This window comes from Drosophila takahashii, chromosome 3R (genome assembly GCF_030179915.1).
Source record: "Drosophila takahashii strain IR98-3 E-12201 chromosome 3R, DtakHiC1v2, whole genome shotgun sequence".
Classification (NCBI taxonomy): domain Eukaryota; kingdom Metazoa; phylum Arthropoda; class Insecta; order Diptera; family Drosophilidae; genus Drosophila; species Drosophila takahashii.
The window spans coordinates 24,000,079-24,025,698 of NC_091681.1; the positions used below are offsets into that span (position 1 = coordinate 24,000,079).

At 38.7% G+C, this 25,620-nt stretch overlaps 1 protein-coding gene across 1 annotated transcript; it reads right to left on the bottom strand.

Annotated features, from left to right (window-relative positions):
• Window positions 1–11,654: 11,654 nt before the first annotated feature.
• Window positions 11,655–25,620, bottom strand: beat-Vb (beaten path Vb). Its single transcript, XM_017157904.3, has 7 exons — window positions 25,423–25,620; window positions 22,879–23,216; window positions 17,599–17,752; window positions 14,727–14,935; window positions 12,915–13,048; window positions 12,560–12,860; window positions 11,655–12,054 (listed from the first exon to the last, which is right to left on the bottom strand). Exons 2-7 carry the CDS (start codon window positions 22,925–22,927, stop codon window positions 11,918–11,920), a joined length of 984 nt encoding a protein of 327 aa, XP_017013393.2. The 5' UTR covers window positions 22,928–23,216; window positions 25,423–25,620; the 3' UTR covers window positions 11,655–11,917.

Sequence of the window (25,620 nt, forward strand, 5' to 3'; positions counted from 1 at the left end):
TTCTCAGTGGGTCTTCTATTGGGCGATCGCATTTACCATATATTTTTAGAGTGAAAGTGTTTCGTTTGCTGTCTACGACATGAATTGGATGCAAGCAGATTCGCGTTTTCGAAAAATGCTTATTTTTCTTGCCTTGAGGGCCCAAAGACCGGTATGCCTAAAGGCAACAGTTTTCCTAGACGTTTCTATCCAAACCATGAGTTCTGTAAGTTCTTCTGGATACTTTCTATTGAATTACAATAAATTTTTAATTTTTTTGCAGTTTTTGCAAACGTCTTATAAATTCTTTTGCGCCATTCGAACGATGTATCAGTAAATTTCTAAGAACATTTTATTTGCTAGCTAATTTGATTTTAAAACACACTGTAAGACAGACTAGTGTTTTTTTAAATTAAAAAAGGTCTCACTTTACACTAAGTAGAAAAGTCACAAAAACAAACTTAAAATTTAATAAAAAAATAATCTAGTATAAAATGTGAAATTGTTTTTTATTTTAAGCAAATACGGTTTTTGGATAAATTTGAGGATCTGGAACTTAATGCGTTAAACTATTAAAATTACTTTCGCTAATAAGGGAAGCTAACTTATCCATCCCGCGTTCTATGCCTAAACTTACATATTTATAAAAAAAGGAAGTTGCTAATAAATTCCAATAATTTTTCCATTATTTTGCTATTGTTCGCATTATACAAATCATGAAAATCAAATAAATTATCCGTATTTTGTATTTCTGATAAGTTATATATAAGTTTTGTTAGCTTATAAAATCAATATTACCGCGTAAAACCACACATGACTAACCACAAATGTTTTCTTCGGGAACACAACAAGCTGTATAAAAAGGCATTAATTTGGGCATACACTTAAAAAAACGTTGTTATTAACAAGGTAAATTATTTTAACATTTTATTTTTGGACAATAATTTATTTTTATAACTGCAATAATGAAAGGGAAAGAAATAAAATAAATAGCATCTTAAAAGGATTTATAAATCAAGGAAATATGATATTTTATAGCTATTTTCAGACGCTAAGTATTTTTTCTGGTGAAATCCAGAAAAGGCTAGAACACTTGCACACATATGCAAACACAAATATACACACAAAGACGAGGGCAAAAAGAAGGCGTGACACGGTCGAAAAACTTGAGCCACGTTGAACTTTGGCCTTACCTTGGCCGTAAACTTGTCCCGGCGACTGGCTGGCAATTAGTGCACCTTTCATAGGGCAACTGTGGACCAGCGAAGCGATGAGAAAGGGCTTGGTAAGTATATGTATTTATTTTACAAGGTTAAAATTATAGAAACTATACATTTTATTAATTTGTTAATATTATTAATTTTGATATTTACATGAGAATGAATTACTGTTGTTTTATATCGAATTATTTATTTGAGAAATATAGTCAAATAAAACTTACACTGTAAAATAAATATTATTTTTTAGTTAGTAAATACATTATATATTTTATCCCTAGAAATGGTAAGATTTTTTTCATCTGCAGTTTCGAAATGTATATTTTTGCTTACCTAGCTGAAATTAGTATCTTTTCCCGTCACTTCTATTACGCCCCCAAGAGTGTGTGAGTATATGTGCGTGGGCGTGGCCATTTAATTCATTTTCAGGAGCAACAGAAGCAGGAAGCAGCGAACACTGTCGCTTTTGCACACAATTTCTCATTCAGTTCAGAAGTTTCGCTCGCTCACAAGTTTGTAATTCTTGGCCTGTTAACAAAGTTCATAAATACTTGAGAAACTTGGTTGGGTTTACCCGGCCCAAGGCCATAGAGCCAAAGGATAAGCGGAGGAGCCTGATTTCGCCGGGCCGTAATTGGTATTGTACTTGATTCATGTTCACAGGTGAGAACAGGTGGGATTGCAGTTCATTATCAGTTGATTGGCGGGATGAGTGACCCTTGGAATTTCAAGGGAATCGTTAAATTCTTCGGATATTCGCCATTTCGTTCAATTTTATTGCCAACTAACTACCAGTTTTAATGGCTGGCAACTATTTGGTAAGTGCCTTGGCCATAAAATCGAATCGGGCATATTGAATACTTAGTTATATATTGCTCGCCGTCCGGAGAACAATTCCGAACACCTCATCCCGCCATCAAACGATTTTCCCTCATCGGCAGTCAGAAGCACAGCAATTGAAATTGAAAAGCGTGGAGGAAAAGTCGGGAGGGGGAGGGGGATAACCAAACCCACCGTTTGCCAATATCAATGAGATCTCCGGAACCCGGACTCAATTCGCTTTGTTGCTCACTTTTCCCCGTCTCTTTCTGCCCCGCCTGCGCCGTCTCTTTCTTTCTCTTCCCTCCAGCGAGCATTTGAAATTTTAATTATAAAATATTGCTGGCAAAAGTTCTCAGGTCGGCAACGCTAGACCGTGCTGATGTGTTGGATGTGTGCTATCAAAGGCGGTAGCTGAGGGTACAGTGAATACTGCACAAAAGAAAACAAAAGTTTACACAATTTTCTTTAGAGCACAACAAGGGCGCCAGAAGGTTGCTTGGGATTATGAAAATATTTTAAAGTTCTAAAGAATTATGGAAAATTTAAATTTGCTCTAAATTTAAAATAAATAAATAATAAATAAATTTAAATTTATTCTAATTTATGGATCTAATGACCTTTTTAATTATTTATAAAATATTATAGGTATTTCTTTTCTTGGCTAATACGATAATTAATTAATTGTTAAGAAAATGGTTTATATTTTAAGGGATTTTGCACTAATTACCTTTGGTAATTAATTGTTTATCTCTTGATTATTTGTTTCTATAACACGAATTTCACATTTTATGTAAGAGGTACCCAAGAGGACATCTGGAATCCCGACAAGTGGATTAGGGATGCTTTTAAGCTGTTGGGGCTTTCGGTGACACCCCTGTAGGTCGCTATCCAGGGGATGTCCTCGGCAGTAGTGAGTTCCCAACCCACTGGTAATCACGTTACACACACTGTGTCCATGCGTCCTGTCAGAAGTTCGAGCTGCAGGCATTCCGTCGATGGTTCGTTATCTGGCATTTGGCATGGGGCTAGATCAATGTGGCGCAGGTGAGTGGCGCAGGTGATGCAGTGGCTCTGTGTGGGGGGCTGCCTTTGCACTACTTCAAAAAGTAATTGTTTGCGATTTGGAGAGTGTGGCGTGTGTCGGGAAAACTTGGCCGGGGATTGGGATGCAGTCAGGCAGTCAGGACGGCGAGACTCTTGAGACATTTGAGTGGCCAAATGGGCGGGCGGAGGAGTTGGAGCTGAAGCTGGAATCGAGGCATAACGATGACAGTAAACGAGCTGCAGTTAAAGCTGCCTTGGGCTCTCTATTGCTATAGATGTTCCATCCCCCATCCCATTCCATCCCCTATCTCCATCATTGTCTCTATCTTCCTTTCTCTGTCTCTGGCAGTGACTTTCGCTTTAGGAACGAGTTTATTTGCAGTCGAAATATGTCCCCAGACGGCAACAATAGCAATTAGTTCATTGTCAATAGTTTGCTCGTTGAAAATTTCAGGACTAGAAATGGCAAGGACATCGTCGATGTAAAGGGCATAGCGGTAAGGGGGGGAGGTGGAAAATTTAACTAAATTGTAATCGGAATATGCGCATGCAAATGGCATTAGCCTGAAATGCAAATTACTTTACTGCCATGCCAGTCGCAAAATTCAGGCGAAGGATGCGACAAGGACAACTGCCACTGCCACTGCAATGATGATGATGATGATGATGATGATGATGGGCATGGGGATTTCTGGGGGGAAGGTGAAATAGGATGCACTCAAATTGCCAGCGCTTAAGTGAAGTAAGCTAATTAATTTTGCATTGTGTTCTGACCCTTATGCCACCATTATCACCGCCCCCGCCCCTTCGATTTTCGGGTCTCTTTGGATTGCGAATCCTTTGTGCCCAGGATGTTTACTTTTCATTAATTGAGTTGTGCAAAAGTCGTCCATAATTTCCATGCGCCTGTCGCGCCTGCTGGCCATTAAACAATACGGAATACGGACAACGGAATACGGCAATTTGGAGCAGTTTTCCCAGCACTTTTCCCCCTTTTCACCACCCCCCGGAAAACTCTTCCCATGGCGCCTGCCTGTTAATGACGTCGTTGAGTGGAGTGTCTTGGCGGCAATTGTGCAAACTTTATATTATCATCGCTGACATGGCCCAAAGAGCATTTACCCAAGGAAAATCCTTTTATTTCCGCCGTAATTTTATGTATTCCCACTGGGCGAAGATCGACTTACGAGTACTTTCCCGGACATCGATACGTGATTGCCTCATGCGACGACTATGCCCTTTGGGATGCCGATGGCTTAATGCACAATTATCCACTGGAAACTTGTTAATTTCACATATTGTCTCTCCGTAGTAAAGACAATCGACGGGCCGGAATGTTCGTAATCCAATAATTGCAAAGAGCCTGTTATTGTTTTGGCGTACATGGCTTCATGCAATTTCAATTTCAAGTTCTTGTTTTGCTTAATTACAACTTGTAATTGACTAATTAAGCTGCTTAAATAGTCCAGGCCTTTCAGATTATAGGCATATTATCTTTGTGTGTATTTTTGTTATTATTCTTGTACTTATGAATGTTTTGGTTGAGTAATTGTATTTAATGTTTTTTGTATGAAGTCTAGAAACAAGAATTTAATTTTTATACCGTATATAATTGTTATTAAAATAAAAATAAACATGTATGTTTTTGAATTAATATATGAGATTAAAATAGATTTAATTAAAAATGGTCTTGTTGTAATAAGAAATTATTAAATATTTTTAATTTACAAAAAAATTTGATTTATAATAAATAATAAATAAGTAATTGAATTGAAAAAGGTAAACTAAATAGAAAATTACTTAGTTTTATTTAATTATTATTTTTGTCGATAAATAACATTATAAAACTTTTGTATTAAGCAAATATCATGACAAAAAAAAGATTTGAAATTTGTATGAAAGATAATTTCTTGACTATATTGACTTTACTTATGCTATGTTTATAAAATATCAAATTTCTGACCATCGAAATGAAGACATAGGCTTCGAGATGCAATTTCTGATGTCACTTGGGGCACAGTTACCTGGAGGGTCAACGGGTGAGTTCTGATTTAATTTCTTTTCTCCCCACATATGCCATCCAGCGAATTTCCGCTTCATTACGTTTGCAAACAAGTTCGGTGTGAGTGTGTTCCATATAAAAAGGATCAGAGCAAAGTTAGGGATGCTTTTTTCTTGGATTTTGTTTTTTGCCATTAGATTGGCAAACTAGCAAAAATAGAAGATTGCGGGCTGGCTGAACAGAGAAAAAAGAAAAAACACCAGCAAATAGAGGGAAAAGAAATGAGCGAAATGGTTTCTACGGCATTTGTGTAACCAAGCATAAAGATGCTCACAAGCACAAGCAAGTGGGCGGTCCACATGCATAAGAGCTAGGTGGGCGTGGCAGTGGGTGGGTGATTTTGCATTGGGGGTGTGTGGGTTGGGGTGTGTTGACGAGGTCGCGCCCAAGACGACAAATTGAGCGAATGGATGACAATTTCGATTTGTGTTGTAAAAACTGCAGTAAACTGCAAAAAAACATCAAGCAATAGAACGGAATGTCAGCGAAGGCAAGGGAAAATGGGTGGTAGTGGTGGAAAATAGCAAAAAACACACAAATACACACAGAAAAAAACGAGCTAGATTGGAATAGAAATAGGAGCTGGAGAATGGCCACTCTTCGCATGTGCATAAACATTCGCTTGTTATATGTTTAACTTTTTCGTCGGGCAGAAAAAACATTTTTATGGAGTTTTGTTTTCATTTTATTTGCCATGTTTGTTTATTTTTATTTGCCGCTCGTTGTCGTTGGTTGTTGGTTGTTTTTCCCCCGATTTTTCCCAACATTCCCCCCATTTCCATTTTCCAGCTGCTGCTTCTGCTGCTGCTGCTGGTGTTTCACTATCTCTTCAGCTATTTTTCTTATATTTTGTAAATTTTTTGTTTGCCCTCCCTGTTTCGCCTGCACATTATGCTGTCTTGCGTTGTGTCCTGGCCATATCCTTCGATATCCTTTTTGTTGTGCGGCGCAACGAGCAAATGAAAAATAAGCTTTGAAAACATTTTGTGCCATTTAAAGAACAACATTTTGTTATTGTCGTCCCCTTGTTTGTCTTATATTACAAGTTCTGGTCACCCGAAATGCTGGACATTCCTGTTTTTGCTGTCCTGTGTCCAATTTGATTTTTATTCGCTTTTTTTTTTGTTACTGTTTTTTGTTGTGGTCCTTGCTGGTTCGTGTTGTGTCATAGATGAAATGAGTTTCTCGGCATTTTCCAGTTGATGTGCTTAATGGTGTTTGCTTTTACAACTTTCCATTTGCCAGTTGTTCTTTGGCCGCATCTTTATGCTAATCTCCATGTCACATACACATGCACAAACTCATACAGATGAGGTCAGGATAATAGTAGGGTGGTTCAAAAAAATGTATGATTTCTAAAAATAGGTTAAAAGCTGTGTTTGTCTATTTTAATTTGTTGTTTCACCTAAAATTTACAAGCATTTTATATGTTTAGATATACTTTCAATTAATTTAAAATAAAATTAATATTTAATAGTCTAAAAAAAAATCTGTAAAACTAAATATTTTTCCAATATATATTTGTTTATGTTCTCCCCATTCTTAAATTATTTTGCCTGCTGCTGTTCACATATACCTGGATGGACATCAGATAGAAACCACTTTCTAATGATGAGGAGTGTTTTGAAATTATCTGAAAGGGGGCAAAACCAAAGGAACAGTCATTTACACGGCTGCTGCTCAGTTGCTTTTAGTGTAATTAAAAATGCAGTCTACAAATCTCTCACCACTTTCACCGTCTTCCATTTTCCGTTTTCCATTTTCCGTTTTCAATTCGCTGCTTACTTTCTTATGCATTTTCCTTTTGGCCCCGCTGCGGTTTGTTGTTGTTAGACGGAACCTTTTGGCCGCCATCCTTTCAGCCTTCAGCATATCCTTGAAGGCTTTAAGACGGCGTCCTGAAAATGATTTAATTCACCGCAGTTCGCAATTAAACGCAAGTCGTGGGTAGCGAGTGCTACACTAATTGCATTTTTTTCACGCCATTTTCTGTTGATAAAGGGATTTGGTTTTCCTCGGTGCCTGCAACTGATTTCGAGGGGGATTGGGGCGCGAAAAGTGGGTGTGGCGCAAACTTAATTAAGCCCCAATGCCAAATGCCTACGGGTGGGGATTCTGTGGACGTGGGTGTTCAACGGTTTTGTGGCCCAGCATCTTTAATAAAACGTGGCCGAGAAGCCAACTTGGCCGCAGGTAATGAAAATCCCGATGACAATTTTTAGTTGCGCCGCCATGAAAACATTTCAATTGCGGTTGCCAAGCGGCGACGGAAGTCGTTGCGCCTGATTGCCAGGAATGGCCAGGATCTGGCAGGATCTGGCAGGACAACAGCTAAAAGCAAAGCGGATAAAGTCAATTCAAGTAAATGTTCACCCACTATGGATTCACTTTACTTCTTCTTGCTTGGACACTGAAGGAAGAGAAGTGTAAACCATATACATTTAATGGTAAAAATTATAACTAGTTTTAAATTTAGCAGTTTTAGAATTTGTTTAAGTGGAAATTTAAAGTTTATGTGTCCTCAATAATGGAACATTTACTAGGAAATAGAAAAAAACATTAAAAATATTTTTAATTTGAAAAATATTTCCTAAAAATTACATAAGTTAAAAATTTTAAACTAGTTAACTGATTTTTAAATGTTTAATCCAAATAACTCAATCGAGTCTGAAGTTATCAAATGTTTTATAAAAAAGAGCTTAAAGGAAATTAAAGAAAATATGGATACGGGTAGTTATCCATGAAAAAATATTTCAACTCCCAAATTTTGTGTTATGTTTGACGTGGTATAACCCTATACGAACTCATTAAATGGTATTTATTCTGTACTTTAAATAGTACTTCTTTCAGTGATATTCATTTAGCCAGTAATTACTATAGGCAATATTGTTGTTTATCCCTGGTTTAAACACTTTCCGTTTTCCAGCTCTAGCTCGTATTTTTCTTTAAAAAAAATCTCTGAGGAAATGCTCGCTGCTGCATTTAATCACTGCGGTTGTGTTGGGGAGAGGGAATATTTAGATAGATTTGGCACTTCCCGCCGCAAGGACACACTCGGCTTCATTAGCTGCACTCGCTGAAGAAATGTGCTGGCAAAGCAGATTGCATGCAATCTCAGCATCTCAGTATATCAGCATCTCGGCATCTCAGCATCTCATCCTGCAGGGCCCAATTTCTCTTTTTTCCCCTCAGGAAGTCTCTGCGTGAGCTTCTGTGTGAGGCTTAAATAAATAATGGTCGTATATATATTGCACTTTGATGCAGTTCAGATCGACTCTCGATGGATGTTATTTTCTCGTTTCCCTTAAAGGCGCTTAATTTTCATTTTGGCTCGGGCATTTTCTGCGGGCTTTCCCCGGCTTCTATTTACCCTTTCTCCCTCCCGCCATTTGGCATAAATGCATTAAAAACAATAAATGTGCAAAGTGGAGCGGCGCTGAAATGCTCGTAAAGTGGAGCAAGCTAGACAAGAAGCCAGCCAGGATGTGCCAGTATGCTTCGCTGGTTACCCCTTTTTCCGGGCAGGGGGTTTTCCAAGGGGGTTTTCCAGGGGGTTTCCCATTTCCCCTACCCCAACCCACCGTCCACCGTCACGGTCATTGCAAATTAATGGCCTTCAAAGTGGTTAAGCAGCAGGAGATGCAGTTCGCTGGACGCTTGCCGTTTGTTGGCCACCAGCTCATCGAGTCCACAAAGGAGTGCCGGCGAATTTTATGAGTTCCCACGGTGAAATAAGAAATTTTGCACAAAATAATATTACCCAAAAAGGGAGGTGGAGGTAGGGAGACCTGCTGCTCCTTTGGCTGCCTTTTTCCGTGTTGCCATTAAGTGCAAAAGGATTTTCATTCTTATGCGCATCCTGTGCATAATACAGCAGCCACTGCACACGCAAAACTCATTGTGTCTGTGAGTGTATCTTCCTGCCAGTGTGTGTTTGTGTGTGTGTGTGGGTTGGCAAGGATATGCCAATTTATTGCACACACGAGTGCTTTAGAGTGCCAGAGCAAGGACTCTCCCCATATATATATATATGTATGTGTGTCTGTCCGTCTCTTTCGCTGGGCCAAAGTTTTTGTGTTCATTTGGCGATTGCGGCTGCTGCATGTCTGGCAGAAATTACTTAATCCTTGTGGTTTTCTGGAGCAGCAAGTGCATTCTGTGACCATTTCCCTCAATCCTGCTTTTCCCTCCCCTTTTAGTCATTTTCATTCCCCCATTAAAGCAATTGTAATTGGCATTTGTTGTTATTTAAGCAAGCTGGCAAAATCATTTATCTGCTCCCCTTTAAAGAGCGACTTTGTCCACATTGTCTGGTAAAAACTTCAACGAAGCTCTGGACTCTGCGCCTTCTTTTCCACAACCATTCCTGGCTTTTCCCTGCCCCTTTCCCGATCCCAATCGCCACTGCTGACTGCCCCGTCTTAGCGCCCTTAAATATTTGCCTGGGCCATTGCCAGGATTCTGTGCTCCTGCAGCTTCGACCGGCGCTTTATTGCCCCCTGAGATGAACTGGATCCTTTGCTCCTGCTTCGTCCTTCATACACAGAAAAATGTAATTGTAAGCTTCCATAATATTGTATTTTAATAAGCCCAGAAGCCTATTAAAAGCCTATTATAACTGAAAACCTGTTCTCCTTATGTAAAGAAATATAATAATGTAGTAAATATTTTTTAAATGTTTCAGTTTATTTCTTTGTTATTAGTTTTTCACATTTTTTTACGTGTACCAGTGCAGTTGCCTGGTCGCAGAGCTCCGATGCTGAATGCTGAAGGGGCCCGTCCGTCCACGTCGCAGATTACAAATAAATTATCGCTTAATAGTCTTTTTACGCTCCTCGTTTGCACAGCGATTCCTGGCCGGCAACTTTGATCCCTTGTTTTTACATGACGTACTTGGGAAAGCCCTGTCCGCGGGGACGTTTTAATAAGGCAATGCACCTTGACGATGTCAGAAATATACTTTTACAATATGTTTGGACTTGTGCTGATTTTTTTAAATGGCGACTAAATTAATGAATAAAGCAGGGATCGTAAATAACAGTTATTTTGTGATTTTTATTTTAAAAAGACTACTGTGATATTTGGTTTTAAACGTCAAAAATAACGTTCTTTTTACTATTGTCCACAAAGTATATGACTTTCAACAAATCTGGAAAGCAAATAAACTGTTATTTGTTCATGTCTATAAAGTGCATAAAAACCAGCTAAATTGTTAATAAAATCTTGTACAAATCTCAGTAGGCCTTTTAAAATAAAAATCACAAATAACTGTTATTTACGGTCCCTGGAATAAAGTATGGATACAATGCCATTCCTATGTAAGCAATTAACTTAAATTAATAATTTATTATCCTAATCTTTAAATAAACTAAAAAGTTTCGATTAATGTTAATATCGTAAAACATATCCAATATAAAGAGTACATTCTAAAACTGCATTAATTTATTTCTTTCGATTGAGCATTAAATCTTTTTAAGGCTGAACCTTGATGTCGAGCATTGTAGGCAAATCTCAAACCGAGGTGGAGGGCTTTAAAAATGCATGAAAATAAAAATAAAGTAATAAAGGAATGCCGGACAGTTGATTATTGACCAGGGCAGAGGGTTTGCTGTCTGTGTTTGTCAGTAAAATAAAATAAACTTAAATGCTTAAGGGTGGAAAATAAATGGACTGAGTCTTGGCTTAAAGAACCTATACCATCAGATGGGAAATGCTTAAGAAAGTGATTTTGACGCTTTAATCTGAAAGAAATATTTCTAATGATACCATATGAAAAGACCAGTAAATAAATAAATACATATGTTGAAGTAGCTTTTAATTTTGTCAATTTAAATAATAAAGAAAAGAATTTATACTTTAACATTTTTTTATACCAGTTTTTACATAAATCTTATAACTTAAGATCAAGCTAATTTTTTTTGAAGTGATTAAAGTTTAGTTGCTTTTAAAAATGGAAACGCAGGGGTAAAATCGTTCAAATATTAAATATATTAACTTACCTTAAATGTTCAAAAAATTTTAGAGATTTGTTTGATTAGTGTGCCCTTGCAATCCATTTCGAAGCGCCAGGGGCCTAACTTTGTTGTGCAGTGTCGGAGGTTTTGAGAAGATGGTGATGATGTTGTGGGCTGGCCTTTGCAATGCCACAAACTTGCGTATGCAAAGGGGGATTGCAATCGAATTCATTGAATTCGATTTAAAAGCGAAATGAAAACGAGACTGACGATTCGATGGAGATGCGTGGGCGGGGGCGGCGGCGTGGAATGCCTCTGTGGGCGTGGCGCACATAGCTGATATGCCCAAAGGCATGCGAGGCATGTGCCTCAAAAGGCAAACGAAAAAGTATACCAAAAAAAAAAACGTAAGTGAAACAATAAAGCGCAATGCGAACCCGAAAAAGGGGGCCCAACAGCATATTTACCGGCACTTTTGCGGTTTACTGAGGGCGGCAAAGAGTTGGGGGCGTGGCTGGAAATGGTCAGCAAACAGAAAAATAAAGCAAGGCGAAGGAAGACATTTGTTTGCTTGCTTGTTTATTGACGATGATTTCATTGTGTTCTTATAATTCGATTGCACACTTAAAGGCTATTTACAGGATTCGCTTTCTTAGGCTTAACTTTATTTCCCTCTCGATTTTTCTCCGTGACGTTTATTACAATTATACATAAATATTACATTGATTTTTGTTTGTAAATTCTCACGTGCATTTCAGTTGCTTAGAGCTACAAAAATTGTTCAAAACAAATATATATATATATCCAAAACGCAATCAAAACCGGAAACAAGGGAAAATTCATCGCGTGGCCGCCATTTTGTAGCGCGCCGACTTCCGTGCGCCATATTGAAATGTCAGCGGTGTGAAGAGTCGCACTGCGGTTATCGTCATCGAAATTGCCACCAGCAGCTGCACTTGTGCGTTTCGAGTGGCATCTGCAACAGAAAAAGGCAGTGGTTGAGATAGAGTGCCGAGTGGAGGAGGAGAATGAAAGGGGAGGGGCGACGGGTCAGAGGTCACACTTTTATTAATTTGCGTTAAAAATTGTCCAAATAGCGAAACCGCGACCGGACTGTCAGTCCGCGTGGAAACGTATTTATTTTTAATTAGCGGCCGCTGACATTGCGGTCAAGTGCATTAAAAGCAATGGTGGCAAAAGACACTTTAAACACTAAATACATTTTCTGCACATTTTCTGGTCATTACGTTTTAATTTGAAATTATTATATTTGGGGAAAACTTTAGTGGAAAGTTTTGAGCTTTATGAGGAATTCAAATCATTTAAAGGAGAGTTTAGGGAGAATATGAATTTAAACTTTTATACAGAGTTAAAATTTTTTTTTCAAAAATAATGAAAACAAATAAATAAAAATAATTTTAATTCTCTTTGTATAAAAGATTCCTTGTATACGCTTTTTCACGAGTTCCTTAATGACTTACCTGATCTCGAGTTAATCAGCTTCTGGTTCTTCTGATCGATTTCGTCTCTAAAGAGATGGGCGAACATGCTGACTTCGCGCTGAAGATGAGGATATCGATCGATTTCGGCCACACAACGCAACTCAAGGCCAAGACGAGCAGGTGAGATTGTCCGCTTTTGTTGGATTAGCTTTTGCAATTGCAATTGATGGAAACGCGGTTCGTTGGCATAAAAATTCAGTTGGGAAACAATACGACGCATACTGTAGCCATGGGCAACGATTGTGGTCTCAATACTGGGCAGTAGATCCACCAGGGAAACCTAAACAAAAACGTAAGTGTTATTGAAGCTTAGATAGTTGAGGCTAAGACCTACCTTTATCCCATTGATGTACCAGGTGATCCGAGTGAAAAGGCTGGAAAAGTCGGTGCTGCAGTTGACCTGAACGAAGTCATCGAAGCGGTAAGTTGAGTGAAAGCTGCTGATGAGTGGATTGTTCTGCGGGAGTGCTGAAAGACAAAAGCTGTCTTAGAGTACACAATCTTAAAATATAGTTACGATTTTTTTAAATTTTATATAACGATATTTTAAACTTATATTCAGAACATTTGGAAAAATATTTGTATTATAAATTCGTAATTTTAAAGGAGTTCCTAAAATACTCGTATTAATCTACTATTGCAAACATACAAGTCTAACAATCCGTAACATTGCCAAGTTAAGCTACAAGAAACACCAGATTTAGTATCCTTAGAGTGAAGGGAACCCACTTACATATGCGTGAGTGTGAGACAGATGACTTTTTCCCTGGCTGAGTGCATCTCAGCTCTCAGTTACGTCCTTAGCTAATTTTAAACGCACATTACACATGCAAATGGCGCACCTTTTTTGCTCTGCTTTTTATTTTCCAGCTATTCCGCTTCTGTTTGTTTTGCCCAACTTCTTTATTTGCTTTTGATAAATTTTTAAAAATATTTTAGCAACAGTAGCGCCGGAAAAAGTGGCAGCAGAGCAGCAGAACGGCAGAACAGCAGAGCCCGAGGCATGACTGCCCCGCATCTACAAGATATTTATTTTATATCAGCGGAAAAATAGATGATCATAAAACACATGCAGAGAAACATCCTGTGGGGCAAAAGTAAAAGCGAAAATAAGAGGAAGGCGAAACGCACACGCTGCGAGGGAAAATGGAGGGAAAGGAAAGGAGGAGGCACTGGCAATGGCGGAGCTTTTCATTTTAGCGATATCCTTTTTAAGCATAAAGTGCTGCCGTAAATCACAGAGCCGCACACACACACTCACATACACACAGGAGCAGCAGGAAGGGTGCTTCGTGTGTTTGTGTGTGTACGGATGCGAATCACATGCATCTCTTGGCTACATTTTATGAACGCGCACTGTTCCTCTCGCGAGCACATCCTGAATGGCTGGCTGGCTGCCTCGGTTCTTCCCGCCTCACAGCTTATCCTGTGCGTGTGCAGCAGGCACCCACCTCCCACCAGGCACCACCACCCACTGCCGAGGCAGCCACTTTGCCAGCTCGTCATATATGCAAACGGCCCTGCATGCTCCTTGCAGTTTTCTTCCTCCGTTGTTTACTATTAAAATATCACGGAAATTACACATTTTACTCTGTTTATGCTGTGCAGAAGCAAAGGAAACACGATGGGAATACGCGAACGAGAAATACACCTATACACTGGGAAAAAATCTGGAGTCTGGAGATTCCAAGTGTGTTTTAATAAAGACAAAGTGCAAATGGAAACATAAATAATTATATTTCAGGCTAATTTTTAAGAAATTGTATGAAATATAAAAAAAAAACAAAACATAAATCAGAACAAAATTGATAATATACAGAAGAAAGAAAATAAAATATAAACTAAAAAATTTTTGTAAAAGTTGCAAATGTTTTTTTTTTTTACAAAAATTGTATATTTTATAAATGTTATTCTATACAATTACAATATATTTTTCTCAGTGATCTCAGCGTTTTTCTGCATTTGCATCACGCCTCCGCAGATAGTTTTTGAGCACGTGCTTGTTTTGTGGAGTTGCTGTGCAGTTTGGCTTACCCACTGGTCCACTCTCGTTAATTTAAGAGTAACAATTGGAATTGCATTTCATTACTCAAGCACCCTGCTCTTTTTTAAGGCCCTTTCCTACCCACAACTTAACTGAACTCACCTTCGACAGTCATGTTGGCATCGCGTGCAGTTAGCTGAAAGTGGGGGGCATCGCCGGACACTTCGCACCTGTAGACGCCCGACGACTTGACGCCCAATAAATTGAGTTCCACGCGACAGGAGGATTCGTTGCACTCGTTGCCGTCATCGATCAGCTGCACGCCCTCCACCGCGAACGGAATGTAGGTGGGCGGGGTGAGGGGCGAGTATCTGTGAAGATGGGATGATTAATTTGGATACTATATAAAAGTAGCTAAAAATATTCTAAAAATTTTAACAATAAGCAAGTATAGATTTAAAAGTTTTTTTAAATAGTAAACTAAACTCTGAAAAAAAAGGTTGCTTAATTGTTGTAGGCATTTGTATTCCATTTTATGTTTCAGTAATTTAAGGTTGTATTTTATTTGTGTGTCTTCTTACGTTTTATTAGAACTTCCTAAATTTTTTAAAATCTCGAAATACCTTTGAAAGTCTAATCTTTAATTTGTTTCCTTCCGGGCTAAGCAGTTTTTCACTAAAAAATAGCCAAGCTGACAGCACTTTATAGCGGGTGTGGAGATGAGCTGGCAAAGTGGCCGCAAATTGCAAAGGACCTCTTCCTCGCTCATCCCTTTGGAAAGCCAACTGATAATCTACAGATGTGTGTCGTAGGCTTGGGTTAAAAGCTTTCAAAGCCATCAACGCAAACCGGCCAGGAAATGGAGGAATCGTTTCTCTTTTTCGCCACTCGCAGACAAGTGGCTTACATGCACTCAACCTTAACTGATTGCCAATGTGGGTTCGACGTGTGGAAAACCGGGAGCCAGAGTGGTCGAATCGATGCGAAAAGGGGCAAAGTTGAAGACTGAAGGGTGACGGGGCCCTTTAATTTGTTTTGTATTGTGGATTGATGCTCATTAATCCCACAAATGCCTCAAAACATGTAAAAAGCGGAATCCACAACAAAAAGTGTTCAAGTGGAAAACTTGTCCAGCACACAAACACACACACACGCAAGTGGCTTTCCCCATGCTACAAAAACCACATAAATAAAATCCTGGCTAAGGCAAAAAAATCGTTGCCTACTTCTGTGCGCTGCCGTAGTGTTGATAAGTCGCCTTCGAGCGCTACTTGTTAATAGCCATGATAGAAAAAGGGGCGTGGTAGGGGATCCTTGGCCCGATTTCGCATTATTTGCGGCTTAGGCGGTAACTGCGGCAGCAAATCAACAAATTTGATAAGCAATATAAACGGCAACCGCCGCCGTCCGATGCTCGTTACAAGGGGATTTGTTTGGGACAGAAGCAGAATAATGTTTGAGTGTTTTTTGTTCGGTCTCGGTCCCAAAAAAAGGCAAACAAAAATACACATTAAATTAATTTTACCAAAGAAAGAAGAGACACGTTTGTGTGCTGATCCTTAAGCCAAACAATAAATTGAAAACTATAACAGACTGATTTGAAATCAACTTCAAAAATAACAATTCTTAGAGTGCATAAATTTTTTATGTTATATTTAGCCAAATAAAATTCCTAACCAACTAGAGCCAATTAAAAAATATTCTATGATTCATGACACAAGATAGTGTCTTTTGTCAATAAAATAGCATAAATTTAATAAGAAATATATGAAACAAAAGATTTATTTAAGTAATATTTTCAAAGAAATCCTTGAACTTTAAGCCATTGGCAATTAGTTGCCCAAAAACTCAAAGAAAAGAGAAATGTTGCAAGTTATTTGTGAACTTCTGGCGCTCGCTCGCCTTTTTGTTGCACTAGTGTTTGCCTTAATTTGCATTCGGCTGGCAAGTGCAAGTGGAATTGCAATTTGCCTCCAGTTGACTTTTACGTGCTGCTGTCTAATTAAAACTTTCGCTCGCCCCATGGGACTCGCTAACTGTCTCGTTTTTTTTTCCTCCTTTTTTTTTTTGCATTTTTGCCAGCTTTTCTCACAGATTTTCTCTGTGCGGGAGTTCCATACATATGTTGTGTGCTCTGCTCTACTCATTTTTAATTAAGCAAAACGCTCGGCAGGCACTGAAGATTTTCAATTTTCGCATCCCAGTCAAAGGAGCTGACAATAATTAAGTGTCATCTGGCCACTTGTTTCTGGCTAACTTTTGGCCCAATGGCCTTTTAATCACCTTATTTGGCCTGGTCGAAATATGTGCTCTTTTGGGCAATTAATGTTGTTGTGTGCCGTTTTTGGGCCCCGCTGCAAACGATGTGTGCATAAATAATAAATGCCGCTTAACGGCCAACTTGTGTTTGTGTTTCCTTGTGTGTGAGCGAACGTTGAAGGGCTCGAAGCTCACTGTTTGGCCAAACATTTAAATTAATTTGCCAACGCAAATTAATTTATTTAATAATTAATTGAGCAAGAAAGTCGGCCGACAATGAACATATATTTGTGGGTGCGGTGCGTGTGCTTTGCTTTTGCTGGCACAGGAAAACACTCGAGGGGTCAAAGGTCACGGGAACCATGGCCCAGATTCCCATGCATCTGACATCTGCGTGTTGAAATAAATATCATAAATTATGGGCAGGAACAGTCGGCCTCACAGCTATCAGGTCAAGCGATCATATTATGGGTTTATTAAACAAATATTCAATTGTTTTGAGGTTCTCGTTTGACAGACTAAACTGAATTGCTTTCTAGTTATTTTGTAATGGTCCACTTAAAATCGTATTTTCATTAATGAATAAATATTTGTGGGATATATTACATCATTAGATGAGCAGTGGTTTTATCAAATCAAAATTGTGTGGAAACCTTCATATTAATTAATTAATTTAATTAATTGTATATTTTTGTTTTGATTTTTCATAATATCGAATATTGTTTTGTGACTCACTGTATGTACTATAAAACGGTCCATCCATATCCGTACTTACCTAAAAAACTCCTTTCCGCTTTTGTACCACTTAACCGAATTTAACGTGTGACCACTTATGTCATAGCTGCAGGATAATGTCACGTTATCACGAAAATCAACAATTTGTGGCACATTGATGTCAGTCACACGTAGACACTGAATGCGCCGCACAACTGGCAGGGTGGAAATGTTGGGATTTTCCGGGAAAGAGAGAGAGGGGCAGAGAGAGAAGGGGAGAATGTTAGTCCCATGCAGCGAGATGAAAAACGTCAGATAAAATGATGAGAAATGCCATAAAAATGCTGAATAAAAAAGAATAAATACGAAAAACTGGCAACGAAATGAAAATGTTTTGCATTCGTCTGCTTTAAATTGAGGCATTAAACCAGTCCCACAGAATCGCAATTCCCTGTCAGAGATTGTGGGGTTATAAAAAATTATCATTTGATTCTTTTTTGGAAGACAGGGGGAAAAACTGGTTTCCTAACGGACGAATAAGTGCCGAGTAAAAGAACAAGCTTCAAATTGGGCTGATTGATTTTGTTCCTCGATTGTGAAAGTAAAATTTGTAGTTTGTTTTTGTAATTTGGTGAATCAAATTTCATGAAAAGCTTAAAGAAAATGGTTCATTTTTTGCAGAAAGATGTCTATGAAATATATAATACAAATAATTGCTGTTTAAGGTAACATATGTAAATTTATCAGTAAAAATGAATCTCTAAATGTGAAATATAAAATACAAAAATTTATTTTTTAGTAATATTTTTTTAACAATTCATAACTTAGATAAATTATTAATTTTGAAGTGATTTAAAAATGGTTAGTTTTCATGTAACCACTTTTTATCTTGCTTTTGTAAATTATAATGTCTGCATTTCTGCTAAGAATAATTTACATTTTTCCCCTAGCTTTTGCTCCTCTTGATTCATTGTTGCAAATTGAGAAACACTCTTAATCGCTGCTCTGCATTTTAAGCTTATCACAAGTAAAATGAAAATGAAAATGGCACGAGTTAAAGCATTGCAAAAGGAGAAATGCGGGCAAAAGCAACCGACGCACAACTCCTAATTGAATGAACTTGTAGAAATGCTGAGCACTAAAACTCAGACAGAGTTTTGCAGCAGCAACAAAAACACGAACACTAAATGCTGCCGCCAACAACAATAGCAATAACAGCAAGCAACCGCGTGCTGGTTTTTACAATTTGCAGAACGCTTTTAAGTGCAAACAGACAGAGGGAAAAAAGGGAAAATGCCGGAAAAAATGGTTAATATCATTAGCTGCAATGGGTTTCTGTTGTTGTTGTTGGTGCGGTGTTTTTCCAGCTCCTTATATTGCGCTAAATGCCAAAGTTGTTGCCTGGCACGAAAATTTCCATAATCTTGGCCCTGTCAGTTGCTGCAGTTGAAGTTGCAATTGCAACTGGAGCACACTGCCGCATGATAAGCAAGAAATCCGCGAGACGTCGCCAAGTGGAAGCCAACAACTTGTGCATAATTTTCGCAAATCGCATTAGGTAACAGCAGCAGCAGCAACACAAAAAACATGGGCAACAGCAACAGCAGCAGCAGCAACAACGGCACCTGCAGCAACAGTTGCAACTGCAACACTCGTGAATTTAATTTGTCGCAGTTTACAGTTGAAATAACTTGCAAGGATGTCAAAAGTTGCGATTGCCGAAGGCACCGCGAGCAGAGTATTTATTTTTCGGCTCTTTCGAGTTCGTCCTTCGGGGGAAAACTCTTTGAGTTTGAGGGTGCAACATCTGGAAAATGGGAAAACGGCCCAGACAAACTTGTTTAAACTTTCAATAGACAAACAGACAAGCGTGCCTGCCTGATTCTGACTCTGATTCTGATTCCGATTCTGATTCCCATTCTGATTCGGATTCCTATCTTCTGACATGAGTCCTTTGAAGCATGTCAAAGCAGCCGCCGAACAACAAGAGGAGCAACAACAAGGACGACAATGGCAAACACATTTGCAAATGGCAGCGGCAACCGCAGCTTAATGACAGCCGTAGAGGAAAAGTAAATGGAAAACTTCACCTGCGCGACTAAAAAGACAGGACACAACTGTTGTTTGCGGTTGTGTGTGTGTGTGTGTGTGACGATCCTGCTTGCCTGCCTGCTTGTATATGTAAATAATAAAAATAAGTACATCAAATACAGACAAACGAAACTTTTTTGCACGGCAATCAACGCACTTGAGTGAACTTTGCTGCCTAACAACCAAAACCAGGAGAAGAACCACCGGCTCAGACTGAGGATGAAACCGAGTCGACGGAAGACAGCCAAGAAAAGACAGCACATCAATTTGCTGCTGCTTACTGCACTGCACTTAGCAAAAAGGTGTATTAAAATTAAAAAGCAACTTCTTGCACTGCTTGAATTCCATAATATTTCATAATTTTTAAATAAGTGGTCCGATTTGAAAAATTTCGATATGTATAAATAAACACAACAAAATTGCATCTATAATTTTCTGAAATTTTTAAAGATTTGGCTGAAACAAACTTTCGCTTCGTAGGAAGCTTAATAATATGTATGGTTAATTCTATTTTTCTAGAAATTCACTCTAAGCTTTGTATGACATGATAAACATTAAGGAAAATATTATAACATTTTTGCCAAACAATTATTTGGCTTTTATAAATGATTTGTGAACGCCATTTCCATTTCAGTTATTTTAAATATTTGTTTCGGGTTAGATTACACTATGTGTATTTGAAAATAAATTACCCTTTTAAAGCTAAATGAACCAAATAATTTTGGGTTAAATACCGCGATAGTGGAAACCAGAAAATGACCGGGCAAAGCTTGTTTGTGACTAGCGATTTCTAGTGAAAATTTTTTTTAAAACCATACCCATTTGTTCATGATTTTCCCTGAGTGTTTACTTCCCATTTTGGCATTCTGCTTGTCTGGCACAGCTGTTCGGCTGTGGCCCACGAAGCTCCGCAAACAAAGAAGACATCTCAGCCAGCTCTAATGAAAGTCAAGGGCCAAAAGCAGTTCAATAAGCTCTTCTGCTCGGAAGGCTCCGACGGAGACCGCTTTAATGGGGACTCGAGACTCTAGGAGCCGAATAGTTGTGGGGGTAAAATACGAAATGTATTTTTCCTAGATTTTCGTACCGACGACTCTGATCAAATCCGCTTTAAGCATTTGCCGCCGAACGAACGAACGAACGATAAACGCTCGAACAGACAAATCTGCAGTAAACCAAGGGAAAAAGTAAGCAGCCCAAGGAGCCGGAAAAGCGGCAAAATCGAGGGGCCAGGCTACTATAATTTGCATACAAATGCGGGGCCAACGACGACAAGTGGGACATTGGATTCTGGGCGCCAGTTTGGATCTGGATCGAGGTGGGAGTTTGTTTTAGTTTGGCGTTTGGCTCTGGGCTGTGCTGCGGCAAACAAACACAAATAAAGATGCTAATCTCAGCAAAGCGCAGTGGCTTCAGAAAAAAAAACCAAAAAATAAGAAAACAAGAACAGCTAAACGAGCAACACGAGCAGACCAAGTTGGCCAGCAAAAAGCTTCGGCCAAAGAGCATGGTCGAGATTTCTCAGCTGATGCGTGGCTCTGTTGTTTTTTGGCCTCAGCTCTCCTGTTTTTGCCCCAAATCCCATTTGGTATGCAGCTGCAAACGCGTGAAAGTTTAAACTTGATTTGAGAGACTCGCAACTGCAACTTAAGAATTGGCAAGCGGCTTTGTCAGACTCTTGGCCAAAATGACATGTGGATGTCTGTCCCGCACAATTTTCTGGGGGAGGATATTTTGTGTAATTTTTGTGTGCAAACATGGCAGAGACATCGCATCGTTTACACGGCCTTCAGGGAGGGAATGGGATGGTAGGGAAACGCACACTTACTAAAATTGAAGACACTTATAAAATCGGCAATTTGTTTAAATAAACTTTATGGCACTTGGGGATGGAGACTCCTCGAATCCTATTCCACTGCCACTGTTGTAGCCAAATATTTATTTTCGTAGCAGCCAGCCAGTGTTTGCAGTGAATTTTAAGAGCGTCTATAAATTTTAGAGAAGTGCAAATAAAATATAGCGAGCGAGTCTCTCGACTTCATTGCCACAGTTTTTGCACACAGTGGGGTAAATCCTTTAAGGCGTATTCCGGGCCGAGATTGTCGCATTTATGTTTGGTTTATGCAAATGTCCTGCCATCGCAGCCGAGTGTCGTGGCATTTGTCAATGTCTGTGTCTATGTCCTTGTCCTTGCCATTTGAGGGACCTCAAACAATGCATGAACTCGTTACTCGTTAAAGGGGAAACTTCTGCAAACTGTGCACATCGTTTGACATTTTGTTGGCACTCTTTTTTGGGTAATGAATATGCTTTGCATATTGCAAATTTGAATAGCCAAATATCGTTCAATAAATTGGGGGAAATTGTAAACGAGGCAAATTCAATTGAAATTTAATTTTAACGTGGCGCATAACAAAAGAGCAGTGAATAAACTTTGGTAAATTGATATTGTTGGCAGTAAACATATTCATGTTTCAAATAACATTTAGAGATAATAAACTCGTAGTGCTTTTCTTGATTTAATTAAGTTTATTTTTTACTTTTATATAAAGCTTTGTTTACAAATGGAATAGCTATCTATTTTTAGGATAATCTTTCTTTAGCCCCTGACAGGATATGTTTTTCAATTTTCTACGTCAAATATTGCGCATCCGCCGCGTTGCCCGAGCAACAAATCGAAAGAAAAACACGACTTATCTGCGGCAGACACATTAAAGCTAATTGAAATTATTATTTTTATTTCGATGCCAAGTTCGGGCCGTCTCGGTTCATTCCGCCTTTCATTGGGCCATAATTAAAAGTGTATTTAAAAAACAATTTCGGCGGCATAAAATTAACATAAATTGATGCGGTCGAGGTCGGGTCGAGTTGGGTCAGAAGAGAGAGAATATCGCCATTGGCCGGGTCGAAAGGCGGCGACACCCAAACAAACACATTTATTGCTATGCTAATTTCGTGTTCGGGTCACACAGAAGCCAAATGCACAAAAGCGGCGAGCGGAAACGGAAATGCCTAAATGACTATGGTGATAGTGTAAGTGTGTGTGTGAGCGGGAAAGGGAGCCACAAAGTTGCCGACATCGTGGACTTTGTCGTAAAAAAGGTTTGCGGCGGCTTGCCAAAGGATTAAAAGCAAAAGGCAATAAAATGAAAAGTTTCAAATATTTTCATTATTACGGCCGAGGACCTCCCAGCGGACAGGCTCTCTATATCCTGTGGCATCCAGGACTTTGGCTTTAACGTGAACTTACCCAGCAGCATGTGCACGCCCAGCTGCAGCAGCCAGCGGCCAAGGTCCATTGTGGCCAGTCGCCTTTAAAGTCACCAGCTGATTTCGATCCAGCTCCTGCTCCCTGGCCACATGGAACAATATCGCAGGACGCAGGACGCCGAAGGACGAGAAGCGGCAGCAAACTTTGCTCTTTTTGGCCAAACTCAATGGCCGGCCATATTTTCTATTAGTCCAAACTTTCGGGGCCAAAACTTTTTCTGCTCTACGCGCCGCCTCTCATGATTACATCGCCGTCCATCTACATAGATATAGTTTCGATATCGATAAATGCCATTGACAGGTCAGCGGGCCAATGAGCTAGAAAAATAAATGGAGAATCCTTGTTAGCAAACAGAAATCGTTCACATTGCCTTTTTGTTTTAAGGTTATTAAATTTGAAAAGTTTTTTGGCGTCAAAGCACAAAAAACATTCATCGTCGGACATCAGTGCACAGAGAGAAAAGGAATAGTAAGCTATTTATCCAAAAATTATTTCAATAATGGACATTTCACAATAATAATTTTTTATAAAATAAATATATTAATGGACTAATGTAGAAAACGTTTAAAATATTCTTTAATTAAAGAATTTTCCTCGGTGTATTTTCTCCCTCACCCGCACATGTCTGACTTTTGTAAAGTTTCGGTTTGGCTTTTTTATTAAATTTTTCTAGGCTATTTTTTTTCGTTTTCATTCTGTTTGGCCACTGCATTTGTTTATTGTCATTGTCAGCGTTATTTAAACGTTGACAGTTTCAAAAATTCACCCAGCTCCGACAGCAGGAAAGCTAAAACGAAAAAAAAAAAAAATAGAAGCAAAATTCAAAAATATAGCAGACAACTTTGTCTGCCTCGGAAGCCAAAAATTCACATAGCTGGCCGAGGTCCAGGCCAAAATCTCAAAGTCTGGCGAACAGACATCCTGACCTCGGCAGGACGCTTCGGGCTTTGCGGCACAAAGTCCTTTAATGCTCTAATCAAATTGTGGCTTCTTTTTTTCGTGGGCTTCCCCTCGTTAATGTTGTTGTTATTGTTGCTGATGCTGTCCTCATTGTTTTGGTTTCATTGACGCGTTTATTAAAATTACCGTGGCAAAGTTTTTCTGCGGAACGGCACTTTATTTTAAAAAAAAAAAAAAGAAAACAAAAAGCAGACAGAGAGACAGACCTTGGAGGTGTGATGGTTGCTGGCTGCTCAAAATATTCGGTTAATTTGCAGGGAGTCGAGGAATCTGAACGAACAAATTACAATTGTGATTGGACCAGACAGGAGGGCAGAAATGGCCGAAAGGAAGGAAGGAACAACTGCAAAGTGTATCAGTTAAATATTTGATTATTATGGCTAAATTTAAATCAATGCCCAAATAGCACAGCCAAGGATGCTTGTTTTGGGAATAATTTATTTTACAGGCAGGTGAAACGTAATGCTTAATAATTACTGTGAAATGGATATGTCGACTTTATCCTTTATCTAAAGATTTTAGGGAAATTTCAACAATTAAATTGAGTTTTTATCAATTTGCAAATCAGTCCAAAGGTTGTTTTAAAAAATATACAATAATTCTGCGATAAAAACGCTCATTCAAAATTATTATTCAAAGCTTTGTTCTGTTTGCCTTAAGCTGTAATTCGTTATCTTCCATTTTTAGCTGACTAAACAAACCAAATCATTGTCAAAGCAGAAAGCAAAATAGCATTGTTCTGTTCCTGAGACGAGTTTGAATACTTGTTAATTGAATTATTTCTGTGCAATTTATATTGCTGATTGACATGATCTTGCCGAGCAATAAATGCCGGGCAATAAAAATATTTGTACCGAAATGAATGATTTGCAATTCCCCAAGCCAAGAATGCCACTCAAACATGCATACATATGACAGATAACGAAATCAAATCAAGGACTACCAAGGCAAGTGCACAAAAATTCTATTCGCATGCTGGAGACAACAGAAAACAAACATCAAACGAAATGACTTCAATTGATTGTTGCAAAAGCAGGCACAGCCTATGCAATTAGATAAATGTGCTTTGTGCTGACTTGCTGATGAATCACAAGCATTTTTCCCCGAGGCACTTAAGTCTTCGAAATTCTCCTGTCTACCAATTATAATATAAATATCAAATTAATGGCAATATCGGCTCGCACTTGACGTTTTCATTTCCATTTCGAATCCCATTTCCATTCCCATTGACAGTTGCAGTTGTTTGGCATATCAATTTGCTCTCAATTTGTTGTGCATTAACATGGCGTATACGCAACATGTTTCCCATCGACAGGGACAATGTCAAGCACTCACACTTACACATACAGCGGCATAACCCTAAATGGAACACACACACACACGCATGAACACTCGGCGAGAGTGAGAGAGCGATAGTGACTTAAACAGCTCTGCTTGAAGCTGAGTTAATTACTTAATGGCAATGTAATGTATACACATACATAATTAACAAACATTTCATTGACTGGCTTAAATGACACACATGCACACACGTGTGCAGTCCTCTCTTTCCCGCATACATACCCATCTCTTTTACGCCGGATGTCTAAAATCTACACATGACTTTTGAAATATTTATGCGCTTTTCAGCCTGCCAATGCAGTTGCATTTGCTATTTTTCGTTATGTGTCAAAATTTGCATAAATCCATAATTTCACAGGATGTGTGTGTATTCAATTTTACATCATTTTTTTGTTTTTACAATAATTTAAACTTTGAAAA

Coding starts and splice junctions, on each gene's coding strand:
- beat-Vb (XM_017157904.3), bottom strand. CDS start 22,927: ATGGACCTTGGCCGCTGGCTGCTGCAGCTGGGCGTGCACATGCTGCTG. Junction 17,753..22,878: donor GGGCGTGCACATGCTGCTGG/GTAAGTTCACGT, acceptor CCACCCTGCCAG/TTGTGCGGCGCATTCAGTGT. Junction 13,049..14,726: donor TGCCAACATGACTGTCGAAG/GTGAGTTCAGTT, acceptor TTTGTCTTTCAG/CACTCCCGCAGAACAATCCA.